The 16,870-nt window shown below is 38.3% G+C and overlaps 1 protein-coding gene across 14 annotated transcripts in view; it reads right to left on the reverse strand.

The window, feature by feature from the left end:
* RNF111 (ring finger protein 111) overlaps nt 1-16,870 on the reverse strand; it is a 130,117-nt gene that overhangs the window by 35,995 nt on the left and 77,252 nt on the right. For all 14 annotated transcript variants that reach the window (XM_023558287.2, XM_023558292.2, XM_023558290.2 and 11 more), the window contains 2 exons: nt 8,001-8,899; nt 2,034-2,160 (listed from right to left, as the gene is read on the reverse strand). In XM_023558287.2, coding sequence (XP_023414055.1) covers nt 2,034-2,160; nt 8,001-8,899 — 1,026 coding nt within the window. The remainder of the gene's footprint in view (nt 1-2,033; nt 2,161-8,000; nt 8,900-16,870) is intronic.

Genomic DNA, 16,870 nt, shown 5'->3' on the forward strand with positions numbered 1-16,870 from the left:
TTTGCTAGATGTACGCAAAGGGAGAGCCAGATCCATTGATATGCTAGTCACCAGGATGTGAGCTTTCAATGGTGCACACTCAAACTTCAAACTGGCCTCAGCAATAATGTTTCAGAGTTTAGAAAGGACTTCAAATTCTAAAAAGAAATTTTCAAGAAACGGAAGTATAAAGGAAGGTTATTTCCTGAGAGACTTAAAAACGACAGTGCATACCAGCAAGTACAGCTTGCGGGTATGACAGCAAACAAATGCCTCAGGATAAAATGGTTCTGAGTAAGGAGAGGCATCAGCACTTAAAATCCTGGAGACACCAAGAGTCTATGATGAGAATGAGGAGTCTATTATCTCCGGCATGCTGTTAATAGCTGCAGAAAGTTCCAGACCCACTTTGTAGTACTTTTCAGAAAGCTTCACAGTTATGCCCTAACTCGAAATATTTTGTCCTAACACCGAGCTGCAGCAAATAACCCGACGTAGGAGCAGCAGCCCCACAGAGGGTTCAGTGGCCCTGTGCCTTAGTGGCCCCTGTGCCTTAGTGGCAACTGCCAAATCTTGACACAAATGAATTTGAAACATACATGTACCCTCTCTTAAAGAAGAGGTGCCAACACTAGCCAAACAGTGACAAAATCAATATTTCAGGTAAACAGAAAAATAACTATAGGCCATGAGCAGTGTGGGTCTTTTACCTTACTAGGGTAAATGCATCTGCTTAACATCACGCATCCACACAATAAAAAAGATCTTCAGTCTTACAAGGAAAAGGAGGTCCTTGACTTCCGCAGTCCTTTTAGCTCATAAAAACAGAGTCAGTGTTGTGCCAAACACTATGCACAGGCACAGGATAGCTGTGGCAACTATCTTTAAAGTATCGATTTTACTCAAAGATTTTGGGGAAAAATCATTTAAAATTTTAAAATAAACAGGGATATATTATAGAGAATACAATAAGACTGTAAGACTTTTTAAGATAAAAGATGAGGCGATAAAGAAATTTCCTGAACGCAGAGGGCCAGTTTGAGTCTGGGCCCCAGACCTCCATGGCACATCAGTAAAAGCAGCACTCCAGTGGACAAATGGCCAGTGGAGAAACATGTTCTAGGTACCTCTGCAATGTGCTTCAGAAATCTGTCTCTTTTTTAATCAAGAACAACGTATTCAAATGCAATGAACAAACACTTTCACATTCACTCCAACACAAAAATTAAGATTCAACCATATGTTCATTAATGTGATACATCAAAATTTAACAGTAGCTCTTCACTGCTTCCATTACCAGTGTCTGTAATTATTCAAAGGATGAATTAATACAGTGTTACGAACTGTTTTTTGTTTTTGAGGGGAGGGTGTCAAAGTAATTTTGCAAAAGGGCAATGCAATTTCCAGGTATTTATGGAAACAGACAGAAATAAATGAAAATTTTTCATTCATATATCAGTACAGGGCTTAGATGAAATCACTGAGTGAAGGATAAAAAAATTCCCCAACTGTTTTATATTAGGCTGCCCTAACGTAATAGCACAAACTTCACTGGCATCAATGAGTAAGATCTTGTAACAGTGGATTATAACAAAAAACTACTTCAATATCAATACCTCTTAATATTTTTCTTCACTTTTAATTATAATACCAACCCCCCAAATTATGTATTATTTGCATCTAAATTTCAAAGGAGTTTATGAACTCTGTGTATCATAAAACAAATTCAGTTTTGTAAAACACTAAGTAAATTTACTATGTAGACAATGATTCTTAACTCTCAATGGACATTTAGGGTGCTTTAAAAACAAACTGATACTCAAGATTCTCGTTCAACTAGTCTGGGGCAGGGTCCAGGCAACACTACACTTTATTTTACAAGCTTTCCAGGTGAGTCAAATGCAGCCTGGTGTGAAAACCACGACTCTACATGCATATGCATACTCAAACTAGGCCTCAAAAAAAGGTAAAAGAATGCAAATTAGCTGTAGCTAAATATGTTTAGATATTTATATTTAAAACTTAAAATATACAACTAGGAATTAAAATCTCACCGAAAGCTTTCACCAACTGTTACAATCTCCACTTCACTGTCAGTTGAGGTAACGTTAATTTCTTCATTGGCAGCAACCTGAGGAGTGGAGGAAGCTTCTATCACCACAACATCTTCATCAATACTTCCTGGGGGGGGAAAAAAACACTTAAAGGGCATCCGCCTGTCAGTCAATTGCTAGGCATAGGTTTTTATTTTGAAGTTTAAAGACCGAAGTTCATTATAAAAGTCTTATCTGTCAAAATGAAAGGTTTTTTTGAAAGGGCTAAACACACACAGTGAAAACGGTACTCAGTGTTTTAATCCGCGTTCTTTCCATGTTTACATCCTCGTTTATGAGTTCTGTGTTTGTTCTTTACAAACTTTTAATGGTTTCCACTAAGAATTTGTGTGATCTTATATAAAGGCCTGGAGCTCTGGAGGCACAGCGGTTAAGAGCTTGGCTGCTAACCAAAAAAGATTGGCAGTTTAGATCCAGCAGCCGCTCCCTGGAAACCCTATGGGGCAGTTCTACTCTGTCCTATAGGGTTACTATGAGTTGGAATCAACTCAAGAGCAATAGGTCGGGTTTTATATAAAGACTTTAACGTTATAATATCTAAAGGTATTTTGTATAAGGTATTAATTCTTTAATATCTAAGATAAAGATATCACATTTGCTGTCTATGTTTTCTCCAAGGGTTCTTTTTATTTAGATGATACGATATTCCTTTAAGAAACATACAACACTTTTTAATTTTAAGCTATGAAATCCGTCATTTTTTTGTGCCTGTTCTTTTCAAAATTATTTTAAGTTTACAAAGTCCTTCCTCATTTGGAGGATTGTTGTTGTTAGGTGCAGTCAAGTCAATTCTGACTTACAGCAACCCTATGTGTAACAGAATGAAACACTGCCCAGTCCTGCACCATTCTCAGATTTGTTGGTATGTTTGAGCCCACTGTTACAGTCACTATGTTAATCCATCTCATCCAGGGTCTTCCTTTCTCACTGACTCTCTACCTTAGCAAGCACAATGTCCTTCTGCAGGGACTGGTACCTCCTGATAACATGTCCAAAGGACATGAGACAAAGTCTTGCTGTCCTCACTTGCAAGGAGCTCTATGGCTGTACTTCCTTCGAGACACTTCTTCTGGCAATCCATGGTATATTCTATATTCTTCATCAACGTAATTCAAATGTGTCAATTCTTCTTTGGTCTTCCTTATTCACTGTCCAGCTTTTGCACACACGAGACAACTAAAAATATTGTGGCTTGGGTCAGGCACACCTTAGTCCTCAGAGTGACATCTTTCAACTCTTTAAAGAGGCCTTTTGCAACAGATGTGCGGTGTCTCACGTTAAAAACCAAACCCGCTGCCATGGAGTAAACAACTCACAGCATCCCTATATGGCAGAATAGAACCATCCCAGAGAGTTTCCAGGGCTGTAATTTATTTCTTGACTGCTGCTTCCATGGACGTTGATTGTGGAATTTGGAGAATGGATACAGATTAAATTATATTTAATCCAAAGTGCCTTTTCCATTAGTTCACTTCATCTAGAACTAATTTTGGTTAACGCCATAAGATTATAAATAGAATCTTGTTCCACTCCCCATGGCTAACTAGCTACCATCAGACCATTTACTGAAAAATCCTTTCTTTTCCCCCATTCTGAAGCCACCTGTTCAGCTCCTTTGATATAAATTCTTATGCTGGGGTAATTATTTTCTTAACAGATTTTTTGAGGTACAATTTACTTTAAAAATCACCAATTTTAACTGTACAATCCACTGATCTTTCTCAAATTTATAGTGTCTAACTATCAATAAATCGAGTTTTAGAATATTTCCAACACCCCAGTAAGAACCCAAATGCTCTGTTTCAGTCAGTCTTCATCATCCCTGCATCCCTGTGATCACTGGTCTACACTTGCTGTCACAGTAATCTGCAAGAGACTCGCTGGTACTCCAAAGAGCAGGCGCTGGCAAATAATGGAGACAATGAAAGAGGATCTTTGTTTCTGAACATTTCACAATGTCGTATTTATAACTTGGAATATTTGCAAATTGTATCAGTTAAACAGAGGAAAATCGAGATTTATTAAAAATTATGAGAGGTGCCAATTGTTGAAGGAGTTCCTAAATCCTAAAGATTTACACACATAGACAGACTGAAGCTGAATGCATTTTTAACAGCACAAATACATCTTATAGGTACAGAAAACAAGAGACTAGCAGTGCTCGAGTGGCTATTTAGAATAATGTTCTAGACTGAATTTCCAAACTACTTTTATGACTTCTGTTTCCTAACAACATACATAATGCAGCTTAAGGTAGAGAAGTACTGAGGGAACCTTGAGAGATTAACCTTGCCAATGATTGATTTTGCAGGCATGTTATTTGCTAACAATTAATTTAAATTAAATCTAGAATTAGCTAATGGTTCTAGAAGTACATTTAAAAAGCTAAAAGCCTTATATATATAAATAAAAAGCCATGAGTTTTTAAGAATGTTCCTTTATTTTAACCTGACAAATGGACATTACCATTCTACAATGAGGAAAGGTTCGCCCACGTATCAGCTTTATTTAATTAGTGATTTCTTTCTGTGCATGCGTATGAAATTTCTTTAAAAGCCTATACAAAACTAATTTCATATTATTGAACACCTTTTACACAGCTGGGCAAAGCTAAATGTCACGTAATATTTTGGAGCCCCAATAATAAAGGATACAAAGCTAGCTGTGCTAATGCATTAAAACTCAATTTATAGAACTTTTTTGGAATAGCTGTGCTATAATTTTTTAATTGTGGTAAATACCTAGGTAACACAACGCCTGCCACTTCAACACTCTTCACACATACAACCCAGTGACACTGTGTTCATCACGCTGTGCAACCATCACCATGATCCAGTTCCAAAATTTTCCATCTGTATTACTTTCTTATGAACACAGAGACTGTGTAACTCAAGGTTATATAAATAGCCCCTTAGGCACTCTTATTCTATTGCTTAAGCATCATTATTTTATAAAAAAGGACCTTTATAAGCAGTCCTTAAGACAATCACAACAGGCAAGATTTTAGCATCTACAATCTGGTGTTTTCTCCATTGTAACCACTGATTATCCTGGTCCCTCAGTGCACCTTAGGTCTGGGATGAAGCTGATGGTAGGGACAGCTTCCAATTTGTGAGTATATATTTTGCACCATGTGCAATGTTTTGCATTTCTAGTCCCATTTTACACATCAAGAAACTCAAATTTAGAGAGTTAAATGACTTGTCAAGCAAACGGTAAGTAAGACTTGAAATTTGAACCTAACTCCAATTCCGAAGCTCATATCCTTAACATTAACTACATCCCACTGCCATAACCATTCAACGCACTGGTGCCAGTTGCTATCAAAAGCATCTTCCTCTGCTCGAATAAATCCTATACGCTTAAAAAAAAAAAAAAAAAAGCACCTTCCTGCTATCAACTGCTTTTGCTACTACTCAGGTCTTCTGTGGTCACAATTAAAGCTATTAAAATTATAGTAGTTCTCACTCTACTTTGGGACTTTTAAGCTGGGTTTCTACCCAACAGAAATAAAAACATATAACCACATAACAATCAGTACATGATGTTCATTGGCAGCATTATTTGTAACAGCCAAACACTGGAAACAATTCAGAAGCCCATTAACCGGGGAATAGATAAACAAAATGTGGCATACCCACGAAGTGGAAAACCAAAAAAGCACTAAGTAATAAAACAAAAAGGAAGTAACTACTGACTGCTACAACATGGATGAGCCTCAAAAACATGATGCTGAATGAAAGAAGCCACATGCAAATAACCACATATTATACGAAATGTTCAGAAAAGGCAAATCTAGAAAAGAGCAAACAGATTAGGTTTGCCTCGGACTGAGGGTGGGAAGAGGGAGTGACTGCGAACAGGTAGGAGGGACCTTCCAGGATTGACAGATCTTTTGGGACTATGGAAATGGTTAAAAAAAAAAAAATCTAAATTTACTAAAAACCATTTAATTGTACACTTAAAATGAACTTTATGGTATTTCAACCAAACTGTTAAAAAAAAAAAATCTAAAAAACACTCTCTGAAAGATACAAAACTAGACCTGAACAAATGAAAAGACAATCCATATTCTGGAATCTGAAGACTCAAAATCACAGAGATGTCAATTCTCCTTAGGTTAATCTACAAATCCAATTCCAAAACAACACCATCATGTGTTTCCCCACTACCACCATCCTAAGATAAGCAAGTTGATTATAAAGCTCATTTAGAAGAATAAACAAGAACAGCTGGAAGACATAAAAGACTCTGTAATTAAGAGTGTGCTTCTAGTGCATGGATAGATGGACCAATGGCAATGAATAAAATCTCCAGAAATAGATCCAAATGCACACGGAAATTTAACCACATGATAAATATGGCATCTATAGTCAATAGAAAAAAAAAAAAAAGCACTGTTTTAATAACTGGCTTTGTTGGGACAACTGGATAGCCTTATAAAAAAATAAAACCAGATCAATTTTTCATAATGTGTAACAAAATAAATATCAAATGGATCTCGGCTCTAAACATTTAAAAAAAAAAAAGAATTTGAACAATACAAGGACTGGGGGAAAGGGGGTGAATTCCTCTACAGCACTGGACTATGATCCAAAACCAGAAGCAGTAAGGATAAAGGCTGGTAAGAAAGACAACATTGAAAATTTTTTGGAATGGTAAAAAGTATAACAGAAGCGGAAATAAAATAATTCAAGTAAAATATAAATTTACTAATATTAATTTATTTGGAAGGTCACATTTAGATTACCTTTATTTATTAGTTTCTAAGTATATAACCCACTGTTTTCTTCCTGCTTTAATAACTGCACTGATAAATCTGTAATTTATTTACCCTAAAAACCTCTTATTTGCCCTTTAAAAACCTCTTCCTTTTCCCCATTCCAGAGTCCCTGGGTGGTGCAAATGCTAACACACTCAGCTGCTAACTAAAAGGCTGGAGGCTGGAGTCCACCCAGAGTGGCCTTGGAACAAAGCCCTGGTCATCTACTCCGAAAAAGTCAGCCACTGAAAACCGTATGGAGCACAGTTCTATCCTAACAGGGTTGCCATGAGTCAGAATCAACTCAACAGCCACTGGTACTCGTATGTCCATTCCCTTACACTTCAAAAGAAATTAACCATTTCCCTCAATTCAGACTTAGCTCCTCAACACTCACTTCATGAACCTCCTTTAAATTACAACGATAAAAATGATGCATTTACTTTAGGATGGTTTGTAGATATGGGATCTTTTATGTTTTAGGGACTGTCTAGGTAAATATAGCATTTACTGTGTGTATATGCTTGTTTTGGGTTTTTTTTATATGCTTGTGTGGGGGCGGGGGAGCGAGAGGGAATGAATGAATGAGAGGGAGTCATCCCCTATCATTTCAATTTCAACTGATGAATCACATGCTCTACTGAGCACTGTCAGGACTAAGTTTACGTGACCTAATGTCAGAATAAAAGTTAACTCCCAGATACCAACAAGAATATAGTACTTAAAGGAAAAATAACACTAAGCAGTCTTTTTAGTAACTCGAATTGCTCTTACTGTGGCTGAATGTGAAAGAAATCTGTTATATAGCTATCTGAAAAAGTATTAATAAAAGGGACACCACAGAAACCCAAGTATGCACCACACATCAAAAACACATAAAAGACAATCCAATATACATAAAGACACATAAATGACTCTTCTCGAGGGGAAAAAAAAAAAAAAACACTAAGATTATTTTTGTCTCTAAGTTTTCATCTTAGAATTAACTGAAACCATGGTTTAATACTAGTTGGTAATTTATTTATGTGGCTTAAAAATAAAAGTTAATAGAGCCTGATATTCCTTCTAAATACCACACATCACTAAAACACATAAGAAAATAAGCACCATTTTCTTACTCAATTTCAGAAACACATTTGTTTTACCTGAGGGAACAGCTGGATTGGTTTGGTGGTTTTCACTGGTAGAAACAAACAGATCTTCTTCTCCTTCAGTGGAGGAGCTAGAAGAGGACTCACTACTGAGGTCATTCTCACTGGAACTACTAGAACTGGGGAGCAAGGCGTATTTTCTCCGGGCGAGCACCTCTCGTTTTTTCCTCTGCATTAATATCCTCTCTTTCTGTTTCTGTGTCCTCTGTGAGGAGCTATTTTTCACAAATCTCTTTCTGCATGGAAGTCTCCTTAATGAACTGCTATGAAAACAGGGTCTTTTCATCAACAATCCCGATACAGATTCTGTCTCAGTCCGAGGCCACTTTTGGGACCGTGCACTATGAGTTCTACTTTTAGCACTCAGAATTGCCTGGGAATGTCTTACTGAGATTTCCTTGTCCTCATCCGAAGTCACAGTATCAGAATCTCCAAAATGCAGACTAGACGAAGGAGAGGAAAGACAATCGCTGAAAGAGGAATCGTTATCTTCATCACTCGGTGTCTCTAGGTGCTGCCGCAATCCTAATATTCCCTGGTTCTCTTTAACACAATTCTGCATGTATGAAGGGCCAGCCTGCTGGCTTTTGCGTTTTTTCCTTACAACAACACTTTTTTCTTGCTCTGGCTGGTTACCATTCATGTCCTTCTCTTGTTTTTGAGAATCATCACACAAGTGAGTGAATTCATTCCCCACTTTACTATTAATCATCTCAACTTCTGCAGGAAAACGTTTGGCTGCCCCAATGGGCTCCGGATGCAAGAGGATCCCTTTTAGATTCTCCGGTGTCTTTGGTGCATCAGAAGGAATCTCACTCTTCATATCCACTTTTAAGGTATAAAACTTGTTATACGCAGGAGTCCATTGAGACATGAGAAACTTTAAGGAAGGCCTAGAAGACACAATTAGATATTAGGAAAAAAAATGAGTGTGTTTTACTATATTATTTAATTAAAGAGTTCTCAGATTGCACTGAGAATATCCCTTGTAAAAAGGCAGAATTACCTTTTCCTCATCAACACATAAAATGGCTGTAATGCGTCTTATTGTTTTTATAAACATTTTTCTCTGATACCTCTACTCATGTACCACATTTCTTAGAGATACAGTAAGAATCACAGAAGAGAAGCCTACTTGAAAACTTCTAGTAATCACAATCTGATCTTACTGTGCATCTTGCTACCTACAGCAACATATCTGGACGAAATCAAACAATGTCTTCAAAACCTGTTACAATAAAAATACATACAAGAATCAGAAGTCAAAAGACTTTGATCAGTCAACAATGGTTTGCTTGTTTGTTCCCCCACCCCCCATCACATTTTAAAGTGCTAATTTTTAAATATTTTCAGTACATCTAGATGGTTACTATGTTGGACTGATCACTATAAAAAATGAACTGGTATGAATATAGCTTCTCTTTCCCATGGTTCTTTCCTTCGTACTAGAGTCTACTCGTTCTCTAATGAGAATCTGAATTTTCCTGATAGACAACAGACACAACTACTGTATTTCAGTTTTAGACATAGGAAGACTAGAGACAAGGCTTTGAGTTGGTAAAGATCATTCCGTTGAATAGGCAGCCGAGCTAGCACACAATGAACCTTCCCACACCTACTAGAAGTGTACCTAAATCATTCAATCCCTGAAATCATGAGCTGCTGAACAAGGAGACTTGAAGCTGAAGCATCTTTATCAAGGAGGTGGTAATAATGGAAACGTATAAATACTGTGGCTCAAGATGGAATATATTCATTAGAAAGGTAATTAATGCGACAAACTGAGCGATTTACCAGTGTAAAATATGAATATCTAAGCAATGGCAACATTTGTAACTTAAGTCTGTACTGAAGCATTACATACACACACATTCTAAGTATATAGCTCAATGAATTCTCACAAAGTGAACATATCTATGCAGAAAGCATCCAGATTTTAAAAAAACAAAAAACCCAAACCAGCAACCCAGAACTGCTCTTCTGGTCACTACCACCCCACCAAGGATTGTAACTGCTACCCTAACTTCTACCACCACGGATTTGCTTTGCCTTTAACATATGTTTCTAAACCACAATCTAAAAAGAGAGAAAAGGATACATACTTAGTAGCAAGTTTTTTCTTTCTACGTAAATGACAGTGACAACACAAGAATATACAATCTCACAGTCTCCCACCCTATTTTAGTACAGAATTTTATTATCAGAAAAAATGACAGTAATTTAAAAACTGAAGTCTATCCATATAGAAAGCTATCAAAACACCTACCTTCTATTAGATCAGTGTTTGCCTAGGGCTAAAGATGATAGGGGACCTGGAAGTGATGGTTAAGAAGCATGAGGTTTCTTTTTGGTGAGCAGAAAATGTTTTAAAATTGTCTTGGTAATGGTCGCACAACTCGGAACATATGCTAAATACCATCTAACCGTATACTTTAAATTGGTGAATTGTATGGCATGTGAATTATAGCTCAATAATGCTGTGCAAAAAAAAAAAAAAGGCAGGAGGGAAAGCACCACCTAGATTTCTGGGTATCAGATAGCTATAGGCCCCATCAACATCAGAAGAGTCATGTCTTTAGGAAAGATGGGGGATTTTCCCAGAAGCCCATGTCTCCTGGAAGTAGTGTTGAGTTAGATCTCTGAGAAAATAGTCTTTTATTTGCTGAAGAAAAACTGTTTAGACCCCCTCATCCTTAATTACTGAGTGGCCCTCTTGGGCTTGATAATGAGATCCTGAGAGGCAACGAGAACTGCCCGACGGATAGATAAGTTCTGAAAACATGGATCCGTAAATGAATTAACAAGGGAGTGATTCAGAACATAATTTACTAAACCCAATTTCTCTGTCATCAGTTTATGCCCCAAAGCCAAAACAATGGACTCTTTATGGTTAGGTCTGCTCTGGCTTTTGGTCAGTAAAGTCCAACGAAGCAGAAAGGGAGCATGAGAAGGGGAGGGTGGGTGTTGAGATGAGGTGAGGTGGGGTGGGGTGTGTGTGCGTTTGTACATCTGCAACTCTTACCCAGGTGACTGTGTCACGCAGCTGGTAAATACACAAGTAACACCCCATATTAACTGGTGTACGTTCCCACAAAGGGAGCACAAACTCATGCTCTATTTTGAACTGAGAAAAAAAACTTCATGAAAAGAAGAATAAAGGGAGACACTTGGCAATTTATCAAAATAATATCAAATATCAAGATCTAAGTACCAGAACCACATTTTTTTAAACTACAAAAGCAGCAAAAATGACCCAAGGATCAAAAAAGAATGTTCTGGGCTATCTGTCCTTTGATAAAATCATAATCTAGTCTTTTATTTTTACAAAAATTACTGGCTGATCTAAGTTATAAATGGAGCAAGTATGTAATATATCTATTTCCTTTGCCACACTGTGCTTGGTCTGTTATTATACATTCTTTCAATAGTGAAGCCATATTACCCCTCCCTCTGTGGTTTAATTCAATTATTTTATTGCCATGTCATAATGACAGCATTCCAACTACTCCTGATACCGATGTAGGGAGGCTATACTATTAGTAAATGTTGCGTTAAGAAAACATGGTAGCTAAAAAATGCTAATTTCCAAAACTAAAAAAAAAAAAACTAGGGTTAGGATTTGGCAATTATACTACAGAATAAGCTGTGAGCATAAAGAGAGGGCACATTTTAAGTCTTCTTGTCTAGAAAGAGTTTTTTTTTTTTACTCTGACAATTCCCTGAAAGTGTCTGCAATCAACCACAGGTGAGAATATTTCAACAAACAGTTAATGTCACATTAACAGTTCTAAAGAGGAAAACGGGGTAACGTAAAGGTGAGGTGAGACGCTTCAGGATAAAATCGCAGAAGGTAAGGAGTTGCATTTGTTAGATCAACACTTTCAGCAGGTTATTTCCGTAAGTACCAGGGACTACACAATGTCTCACATGAATCAGTTTAGGAACATTTTAAACGCAGAACACAAGAGAATCCCACAGTATCCTACTTTCGGAAAAGCCACAGACTGACAAGGGACAAATGCAGACTGCTGTGTGCCAGAGGGAATACACTGCAAGGATAATACCTGGATGGCAGCAGGGACTCAGATCGGTAAGAGTAAGGAAGAGCCAGGAGAGGCAGGAAGGGTGCAGGCAGGGGACAGAGGAGATAAAGAGAAACAGGCCAATCTAAAATGCTCTCATTTTATTCTGAAGACAATGGGCACACCTTGAAGATTTTAAACAGGAAGCGTACATGATCACAGCTGACCACACAGCAGTGTGAAGAATGGATTGAAGGGAGCCAAAACTGGAGGGAGACAACCCAGTAAGAGGCTGCTGCTATATAAGGTGAGAAAATACAGACAGTAAATGACTCCCAACTGGAATGGGGAACGCATACAATCCAGAGATTATGAAGAGACAGAACCACTAGGACTCTGTTAACCTTTAGAGAGGAAACATCCACTGCTATCATCCTAGTCCAAATTCTCATTATTTTCTGCCTCCACTACTGGGGACAAACTCCTCATTGGTTTTTTCTCTCCCAAAAATCCACTTCTACGTAGCAACCAGGGTGGACCCTAAGAATGCAAGTCATCACACCACGCCCTGTTCAAAATCCTCCAGTAGTTTTCAAATGTCCCCAAAATTAAAATGCAAACGCTGTACGAGAGCTTACAGACCCTTATGATCTCATGCCCCTGTCTGTTATCTCTTCTTGCCTCACCTCATTCTTCACTAAGCTGCGGCCCAACTGGCCTTCCTTCTGTTCCCTGTGCCTGGAATGCTCTTCCCAAGGATATCTGACAGGTTACCTAGCTTCTGCTCATCACTCAGGTCTGGGCTTAAATGTCGCTTCCTTGGGAAGGTTTTCCCTGAAGGCACTGTGGCAGCCATAATAACTTGCCTTGCAGACTCCCAACTACCAGGAAATTAACTGACCAAGGACCCCTGATGCTGGGCTCTGAAATCTATCACTGTGTTTGCACTAAAATTACACTTCCCACTGGCTGCTCCCAGCCAATCACTGAACTTGGTAAGGATACCAAAGTAGGCCTGTTCCCTCCTTCGAACGCTGATTTGGCTCTAGGACTCCTTTTTTTAAAAAACAAAAAAAACATTTTATTGTGCTTTAGGTGACAGCTTACAAAGTAAACTGTATGCCATCCAATAATTCATACACAAATTGTTTCGTGACATTGAGTGCAACCCCCACAACGTGTCAGCACTCTCCCCCTTTCCACCCTGGGTTTCCATATTCATTCTTCTGCTTTTCCTGCCCCTTCCTGCCTTCTCATCTTTGCTTTTGGGCAGGTGTTGCCCATTTTCTCTCATGTATTTGATTATTCTAAGGAACACGGTCCTCTTGGGTATCACTGTTTGTTTTACAGGCCTAATGTCTGGCTGCAAGGCCCTCCTTTCCTTTCCCTTTCACTGGCGGGTTAGACCTGCATGTGGTCTGATGGCTCAGTCTTCTCCAGTTCCCTCTCCGTTTTCTCTCACAGGCATTTCCTCTAATAAAATCTTTGCACATTTAATTTCATCTTGACATCTGCTTCTTGGAGGACCCAGACTAACATTCCATTTGAAGAACCATCCTCTCTTCACTCAATATTACATCTTGTTTTGTTTTTAAATAATACATGCCACAAACTGAAATGATCTTATCAGCCTCTTTATTATGTAAGTTCCCTCATAAGAATGCAAGTTCCATGAAAGCAAGAGCCTTGTCTGTTCCATTCACTGCTTGATCTCTAGCAACTAACAGACGCTTGGCACAAAAGACTTTAAGGATTAAGTTGCAACTGTTTGTAAAACATCCCAGTGTTTTGGGTTTAGGAGACACTGTCTTGATGGAAATGAGACACAAACAACCTGAGAGCAGTTTGTTGTCATGGAATTCTCAGAATTAAAGCTGTGCTCTCGGATCAGCATATCTAGGTTCAAATGCACTTACTAGCTGTAGTCCTTAGCCTTTAGATCTCATTTTTCTGACCTAAAAATAATAACAGTAATGACAAAATTAGGTAATAATCTAAGATTTCTTGGGCATTTATTCTACCCAAGCACTGCTTCAAGCGTCCTATACCTTTTGATTCATTTAATTCTCACAGTAATCCTATGAAGCAGGTACTATTATCCCAGTTTTCCAGAGCACTCAGATAATATGCCGTAAGACTCAAAACAGGTAAGTCATGGAGCAAAAATTCAAATTGGGGCAGCCAGATCCCAGAGTCTGTAGGTTTTTAACCACTAAACTATAACTAAAAGGGCTGTATGTGGAGTAAATGAGACGATATACTTAAAGGGCCTAGTACAGGGCAGGACACATGGTAAGCAGTTAAGAGATGCTAGCTAGTATTACTACAACATATAAACATGCAAGATACTTAAGTAGAAAAAGGACAAAAAAGCTGCTACCTGACAGTCAAAAATCAGGCATACTCTGATAAGCTTCTAAAAAATTGAGAAAAACAGCATTTCAGTATAAAACAAAAACCCGTTGCTGTTGAGTCAATTCGACTCTTAGTGACCCTGAAGGACAGAGTAGAACTGCCCCCACAGTGTATCCACAGCTGTAGCTCTTTATGGAAGCAGACTGCCACATCTTTCTCCTACCAGCTGCTGGTGGGTTCAAAGGGCGGACATTTCGGTTAACAACTGAGCACTTAACCACTGTGCCACCAGGGCTCCTTGCAGTCCAGTATAACATGGTAAATTTAAGGCACTGTACTTCATTTCCTAAATCTACAAAAAACAAATAATAATAATAAAGAAAAGCTCAATAATCGTTTAGACTACGAAATGTGCTACAAACGTAACAAAAAGGATCTGACAATTAAAAGTGACATCAGGACCTATTTGAGAGACAATACCATAAGCTGGTATCTCTATGGGTCACAAACAGGGTAAGGACTTCACCAAAAGTAAATAGAAGCGTCCTTAAAATGCCCAATTACTTATCCTATTATTTGAATTTTAAGTTTTTTTTTAATATGCTCTAATTAAGAATTTAAATGAGATATACTCAATTAAAGGAGCCCTGGTGGTGGTGCAGTGGTTAAAGCATTTGATTGCTAACCAAAAGGTCAGCTGTTCAAAACCACCAGTAGCTCCAAGGGAGAAAGATGTGGCTTCCATAAAGATTTACAGTCTTGGAAACCTATGGGGTCACTGTAAGTTGAAACTGACTCAACAGCCGCAGTTTTTTGGTTTGGGTATATATATTCATTTAAGAAAAAAAGACCATTAACACACAAATGGCTTGATTTTTTCCTATTACAGGAGAGCCATTAAAAAGCACTCAATACCAATAACCACATGCCAGAGTTTCCAAAGTTTTATGCCTGACTGGAATGACCAAGATGGCAGAAGATGATCTTGAGTATTTCCAGTCCTCCTTGTTATTAACCCTATATTAAGTTAAAACATTACACAACATTCAGTAGACCTCCTCATCTGATTTCTGACTCTGTTTTACTTCCACAGCTTTGACACTGTGCAGCAAGTTGTAGCACTCTCTTCATGGTTCCAGAATCCTGTATTAGCTGATCTCACTGGCACCTTACCAGTCAAAGTCACTGCCGTGATATGCTGAAACTTACATTTGCAGTATATAGGAACAGTTGTCAAGATAATGTCCCTAAAGGTCTTACCCATAACCACCTACTTCCCTGATGTTCATTAACTGATTCTGCACCTGTTTTCCCTGGGCCAGGTGTCTCGTGTTTAGTTTCTTAACACGCATACCATGTTTGACATCTCCAGGCATGCTGTGCAAAACCCTCTGAACTGACCCCAAATGAAGGCTTTATCAAAAGCTTCCTAACAGACAGGAACAATACTGAGATGGCAGAGTATAAGTAATGTCTGCAGAACTGACTAGGGGAGCTGACAACCATCTGCTACACTCCAGAAAAGATCACACTCCACAAGCCTCAGAAACAACAGCAATTAAAATGGAAGCAGCCCTGCCATGACAGCGTCCAAAAGAACCCACCTATTTGAAGGTGAACTCAGAATACTGAGAGAATGATCCTTATGACCAGACTCAGCTAGAGCCAGTTTCTGAAGCTATGGAGCCACAGAAAACATTTACAGTTGGGAATCACTAGACTCTTAAGTGGAGAAACTGCGCATGAGAGAACAGTGGAGAAGCAAGAGCTTTTTCTCCTCTGTAAAACTGGTAATCTGATTTACATGCTGCTTCTTGACTCATACTCATACTCATTGCCTTCTAGTCGATTCCAACTCATTGCAACCTACAGGATAGAACAGAACTACGCCCACAGGGTTTCCAAGGTGTGGCTGGTAGGCTCGAACTGTCGACCTTTTGGTTAGCAGCCAAGCTGTTAACCACTGTGCCACCAGGGCTTTGTAGTTAAGAATTAAATAGAAAAGTGGTTTCATCTTCCACAAAGCCTGTACGGATCACTTTTCATGTCACTTAGGGTCTCCTGGTTGAAGGTTAAAAAATAAATCTTCAAACCACAGATGGTAACTTGGCTGGATTCAGCTCACAGACATGTTTTGTTTGGTCTGATGGTTAATGGTGAAAACACTATAGGCATTCCAACTAAAAACAAAGAAAAAAAGGATATTCACTGTTACATAACATTGTTCCGGAAAGGCTAGTCAAGGCATTCAAACACGAGAATGGGCATAAATATTTAAAAGGAGGCAATTTTTTTCATTATTTGCAGATGACATGATTGTATCCTTGGAAAACAGAAAAGGATCAATAAGAAAACTATTGGAAACGGTAAGACAGGTCAGTGGTTTGTATGTTTACAACAATAATACTCTGAAGTTGATAACCTTCCTTTACATAAATGATTAGAAAATATTATATAAAATGTAATAATAGAAAATACTAGAAATAA

The sequence above is a fragment of the Loxodonta africana genome, chromosome 13, assembly GCF_030014295.1.
Source record: "Loxodonta africana isolate mLoxAfr1 chromosome 13, mLoxAfr1.hap2, whole genome shotgun sequence".
Taxonomy (NCBI): Eukaryota; Metazoa; Chordata; class Mammalia; order Proboscidea; family Elephantidae; genus Loxodonta; species Loxodonta africana.